This window comes from Neopelma chrysocephalum, unplaced genomic scaffold (assembly GCF_003984885.1).
Source record: "Neopelma chrysocephalum unplaced genomic scaffold, ASM398488v2 Primary Assembly neopelma1_279, whole genome shotgun sequence".
NCBI classification, from domain to species: Eukaryota; Metazoa; Chordata; class Aves; order Passeriformes; family Pipridae; genus Neopelma; species Neopelma chrysocephalum.
Window position 1 is genome coordinate 356,698 of NW_020897941.1, and position 6,000 is coordinate 362,697.

Genomic DNA, 6,000 nt, shown 5'->3' on the forward strand with positions numbered 1-6,000 from the left:
TTCTGGGCTGTGTGAACCCCAAACAGCCCCCTCAAGGTGACACTTTTAGGGCCATTCAGAGGGATTTGGGTGGCTGGGGGGGGTTGTCTTTCCCAGATGTGCTGATTCCTCCTACAAAGGGATATCGCAGCTCCTTGGTCCCTCTCCAGAGCATCAGTGGGAGCTCTCTGAGCTCTGTGCTCTCACCTTCTGGTGGGATCCAACTGTTCTGATGGTCGGATCCTTAAATTACAGGAGTTGTGGCACATTTTAAGAGCTGTTTTAATCGTGAAGGTGAATGTTTTGTGCTGGTAGAGGACTTACCTCCTGTCCTGTGTTGATGCTTCTTTATCCCAACCTGCAGCAAGGGGTCAGTTCTTGAAGGCTAAAGCACTTAAAAAGTGCTTAAAAAGTTAAAAGAGTGAAATCTCCCCCTTAATTTGAGGCCTAAATTGCCTTTTAAGTGTTCAAGCACCGAGCTGGGGCTGCTGCAGCCAAGTCAGGGAGGCAAATTAACAGCCGTCCCCTCCCAAAAATTGAGTTTTTACCTTCAGAGAGGGCTGTAAATGTCAGGTTTAATGGCTTTTTTGTTGAGCTGAATGGCTTCCAAAGGGCCCCAGAGGCACATCTGCTCACCGTGAGCACGCTGGGTGTCTCCAGAAGGTGCTGGAAACGAAGTCCAGCTCCTCACCGTGGCTTTCTTGTCGTGCTCTTGCCACATAATCACCCCCGTGAGCGTTTTGCAACGACGGCTCAATGCTTTTTGTGTTCCTTTAAAGACTCAGCACTGGAAGCATCGTATTCCTGCTGTTCCAATGCCTGGCACAGAGGCAGAACTCCATGTTCTGCGGGACAGCAGGAGTTAGAAAAGCTGTAGCAGCACTATCTGAGTGTCTTCCTCCACCCACAGCTGCTCCCAGGCTGTTGTGTACCTGTGTATCCCACACTTATCTGGCAGAGATAGGAAGTTTTGGGAGCAAAACAGTGGTTTTGTTTTACAGGGAGGTCAAGGCAATAATCCTGACAGTCACCTCCCAAAGTTGCTACTGTGGTGCAAAATCAGGATGAGAGGAAACAGCCTCAGAGTTGCACCAGGGGAGGTTTAGATTGGCTGGGAGGGAGGATTCCTTTGCTGGCAGGTGGTCAGGCACTGGAACAGGGAATCACCATGCCCAGGGGAATTAAAACATGTGGATGTGGCACTTGGGAACGTGGGTTAGTGGTTGGGTTTGATCTTGGAGGGCTTTTCCAACCTTAATCCCAGAATCCCCGAGACTGGTTCGGGTGGGAAGAGACCTTAAAGTGGATCCAGGGACACCTTTCCCCTATCCCAGGTCGCTCCAAGCACCATCCAGCCTGACCTGGAGCACATCCAGGGACGGGGCAGCCGCAGCTTGTCTGGGAAAACCATTCCAGTGCCTCCCCACCCTCGCAGCCAACGATTCCTTCCCGACACCCCCCGGAAACGATTCCACGATCCTAAATCATACACAGCTCGGTTTTCCATCACCCAGAGGGAATTCCCCCTAACCCCATTGCCCCCAAAACCCCTCTTTCCTGCAGAAAATACGCGGCCATTTCCTCCTCGGAGCAGCGTCAGAGCTACAAGAACGACTTCAACGCGGAATACAACGAGTACAGGGACTTGCACGCCCGGATAGAGCGGATAACCCGGCGCTTCACGCAGCTGGACGCCAAGCTCAAGCAGCTTTTGCAGGGCTCTGAAGAGTATAAGGTACAAAGAGGCAGGACACGCATTAAAACCCGTTAAATACACATTAAAACCCCTTTTTTTTGGGTGGAATTCCACCCAGAACCGGTGGGGAACGTGCGCGCAGCCCGACAGCTTTGGGGTCTGCCCTTCTCCCGGCTCTGTGCTGCTCCCTTTTCAGGCTGGAGCCACATCATGGGACTTGTTGACAAGGAAAGGCCTCAGTGAGACAATTGGCGTCCTCAGCCAAAAGCTGCTGGAAGCTATTAGTGTATCCCAGCCAGAAAAACTCATATTTGCACATATGGGAGCGTATCGGGGCTGGAAGGGGAGTTAGCACGGGGTCATCTGCTCCTCTGGAATCTTTGATCTTCCCAATGCACCATTATTGGACTTGTCAGGGTGATTTTTAAAGAGTTTTAGCTATTCATTAGCTTGAAAAAGTAAGCCTGGTTGAGGGTAATAAACAGATTTTTACAGAGCACCTATTGTGCTGAAGCTCCCTCAGACGTCCCTCCCCTCTCCCCTTGCGAAATTCGGGGATCCCTCGCTGGATTTTTAATATCTTGGAGGGGAAAAAAATCAAAGTTGGAGCTTTGGAAATGTCCATTATCCCAGAACTGAGGTGCCTGTTACAGGTAGTTCTGATCCTCCCAGTGCCTCTGGAGTCAGCTCCAGTATATTCATGGAATCAGAGACTGGTTGTAGCCACCAGGGAAGTCGTGGAGGGAGCAGATTCCGGTTGGAATTCGGAGGAATCGTGTACGTTGAGCCATCAGGAAATATTTCCTGCTGCGGGAGGTTGCAGAACTAAAAAATAATAAACCTATTTCCCCCTCTCCCCCCTTTTTTTCTTTTTTTTTAGACCATCCATGATCAAATTTTACAGGAATATCGGAAAATTAAAAAGGTAAGCGAATGGACTTGGCCACGAAAAAGACTTTTGGGTGGTGCCCCTGGTGTGACTGAAAGAGATGGGCCCCTGCCAAGTGCAAACCCAGGCTCTGAGGCATTCCAGCAGATCTTTGTTCAGCTCCAGCCCGTCCAGAAAGCAGCTCAGGAAGGGTTTGGGGGGGAGCTGGGATCCCGGGGAGCGCTCAGCCGTGGCCGTGGCACAATGGCCGGGTGAAATCAGGGCCTTTATCTCTCCAGGGAAAGAACAGTTTGTGTTTTCAGATGCACCAGGATCCTCCAGGATTTTTGAGGGGGGCTGGTACACGAGGTCCAGGCTGGGATCAGTGAAAAACATTAAATTTTAAACATTAAATTTTTCTCTGTTCATGCAAAAAAAACATCCGCACACCAGCAGGGGGGTTGGGGTTTTCCTTTTAAATCTGTTGATATGATCCTGAGCCCCGTTGTCCTGAGGGATTTAGGAGCTTTTTGAGGAGGTTCCCTGGGTGTTGGATGTTCAGCTTTGATCCAGAGCTCCCAGGTGGGGGCAGAGGGTGGGTGGTGCTTGTTGGAACTGCTCCCAGTGAGGCTGAGCCTCACTCAGGTGAGCTCATTCCCTGGGATGAGGCTCCTGGAGCTGGATAAATGCTGAAGAGGGATTTTATTCCTTGTTTTGTTTGATCAGAGTGTTGAGGAATACAGGGGTAGGTCCATTTTAAATGAGTTTCTGAAAAAAAAGCTTCATTCCTTGGTCATATCAGTGGCTTCAAACTGAAAGGAGGTTTTCAGATGGGGTATTGGGAAGGAATTCTTGGCTGGGAGGGTGGGGAGGCCCTGGCACAGGTTGGGCAGAGAAGCTGTGGCTGCCCCATCCCTGGAAGTGTCCAAGGCCAGGTTGGAGAAGGGAAGGCTCCAGGGAGACCTGAGAGCCCCTTCCAGGGCCTAAAAAGGGGCTCCAGGAGAGCTGGAGAGGGACTGGGGACAAGGGATGGAGGGACAGGACACAGGGAATGGCTTCCCACTGCCAGAGGGTAGGGATAGATGGGATAGATGGGATATTGGGAAGGAATTCCTCCCTGGGAGGGTGGGGAGGGGCTGGGATGGAATTCCCAGAGCAGCTGTGGCTGCCCCATCCCTGGGAGTGCCCAAGGCCAGGTTGGAGCACCCTGGGCTGGTGGGAGGTGTCCCTGCCCGTGGCAGGGGGTGGCACTGGATGAGCTTTAAGTTCCCTCCAACCCAAACCCTTCCACGATTCCCTACATTTCTCTGTGGTTGTTTTGACCCCGCTTGGGGGTTCGTGAAGAATCCCCTCCCACCTCTGCATTTTCATTTTCTCTTTTCCAGACTAACCCCAACTACAGCCAAGAGAAGAACCGCTGCGAATACCTCCACAACAAACTGGCTCACATCAAAAAACTCATAGCAGAGTATGACCAGCAGCAGTTTTAGCTGCCACTCCCCCCTCTTTCCCCCCCGGACTGGGTAGGGCAAAACAAAAAAAAAAATCCAGTCACCTGGACGTTCCTTTTTTTTTGTTTTTTTTTTCCCTTTTATACACCCAAAAATCCCTTTCAGAGACGAGCATTAATTATTCCTCGTGGTTGAAGAACTTTGGGGATGACTTATGATGCCGAATCTTGTCGTGTCCACGTCCAGCACGCTCCTCCCGAGTTTTGGGTTGGTTTTTTTGTTTTGTTTTGTTTTGTTTTTTTTTTCTTTTTGTTTTCCTTTTTTTTTTTTTTAAAGCCTCTCTGAATGTTGGAATGTAACGAAACGGATGAAACGAAATTAATCTGCTTATTGGAAGCCAGCGTTTGGACACTTAAGGGAAAAAAAAAAAAAAACAACAAAAACCAGAAAAAAAAACCCACAAAAAAAAAACTCTCCTAAAAAGCCACCGAAACTCTCCCAAAAAGGTTAAGAATCCGTAGGTGTTTTTTTTTTTCTTCATGGAATTAAAATTAAGTTTGGCATGAAGTGTTATAATTCCCCCCCTTGGCCAGGCTCCACTTTTGGGTTACAAATTGTCCTGCAGATGGTGAGGAACTGGAATTGCTGCTCCGAGTGACCGTCGGAACGAGGGGGCTGCGCCTGCTCCCGGCACCGCGGAAATACACCACGTACCCAGAGCTCTCCTTGTCTGTCCCTGCTTTGTCATCTCGGGGGAGGTGGGTGGGAGTGGTTGTGGCAGCTCAGGGGGTCCCCCCTCGGCCAGGGCATGGGTGGATCCCCCCCAAAATTACCCCAAAATTACCCCAAAATCCCATTTTTTTTTGCCCTGCTCATGTGTGATTCCCCCCGTCTGCCCCGTTCTCCACCTGCCAAGCAGCTGGGAAGATGGAGACCTGTCTCCATCTCCTGTCTGTCTTTTGGACTTTTATCATTTTCTACCGAGGCAGCCAAGGTTTTATTAATTGCTTGACGAGACTCTCTGGTCTATTTTTGTATCAAAAAAAAAAAGGGGGGAAAAAAAACCCATAAACATCTTTTTCTAAAATTGTGCCTCCCTTTCCCTTTTAGGCACCTTTTTTTGGGGAACCTTTCCTTGCAGTGTTACTAAAACTTATCAAACAGTCACCCAGAGGGAGTTGTTTTATTCCTGATCCATGAGAGGAGGGGGTGGGGGGTTGCCTTGCTTTCTCCTGGGATTTTTTTTTTGTTTGTTTGTGTGTCCTTCCAAAGGAGCAGCAGCAAACCCTTCTCAGAGCAGTGTGAGAGCAGTAAGGTGCTGTTTTCCCACACAGATCCCTTCCACTGGTGTGCTTTTATCCAGCCAGCTTCTCCCTGCAGTCTTGCTTCCTGATTTTTATTTTTTTTTTCCCCCCTTCTTATTTTGGATTGAAGGGAACATTTTTTTTAGAGTATGGCCAGGGTGTGAGAAACACTCGGAAAAGCACAAAGGTGTCCTTTAACTCTGCTATTCCTTTCTTTCTCTCCCCTCTCCCCTTTTTAATCCTGCCAGCCTGTGGGATTTGACTTCTTCCCGCTTCCGTTTATCTCAAAGTAAAGGATTCCTTCCCTGTGGAGTCTCCTTCCCTTGGAGGTTGCACTGAAGAGCCTTTTTCACCCTTTGAAGGAGCAGAATGGCAGAGTTAAGGGGGGAAAACACTTCTTGCACAAGGAGGAACTGGGAGTTTTTCCTGCCCCCAGAGAAGCCAAAGTGGGTCCATCTGCTGTATTAAAAAAAAAAGAAGAGAAAATTAACAATAATAATAATAATACCAATAATAATTCCATTATTGTCACAGAGCCAAGGCCACTGCTTTGCTTTGTCACTTTATTCCGAGGTCTCTCCCTGGGCATCCAGCGCTCCCTGGGACTTTGCCATCCCCTTTTTTTTCCAAGGAAAAGGTGACAGCTGAAGGCACACGGTGACCGTGGCAGCCACTGGTCCCCAAACCCAGCCCTGGTCAGGA

At 49.4% G+C, this 6,000-nt stretch overlaps 1 protein-coding gene across 2 annotated transcripts in view; it reads left to right on the top strand.

Moving 5' to 3' along the window:
• ELL (elongation factor for RNA polymerase II) overlaps positions 1 to 4,089 on the top strand; it is a 53,795-nt gene extending 49,706 nt beyond the window's left edge. For both annotated transcript variants that reach the window (XM_027704460.1, XM_027704461.1), the window contains exons 10-12: positions 1,543 to 1,714; positions 2,556 to 2,600; positions 3,929 to 4,089. In XM_027704460.1, the coding sequence (XP_027560261.1) occupies positions 1,543 to 1,714; positions 2,556 to 2,600; positions 3,929 to 4,033 (322 nt within the window). In that variant the 3' untranslated portion in view covers positions 4,034 to 4,089. The remainder of the gene's footprint in view (positions 1 to 1,542; positions 1,715 to 2,555; positions 2,601 to 3,928) is intronic.
• Positions 4,090 to 6,000: the final 1,911 nt, after the last annotated feature.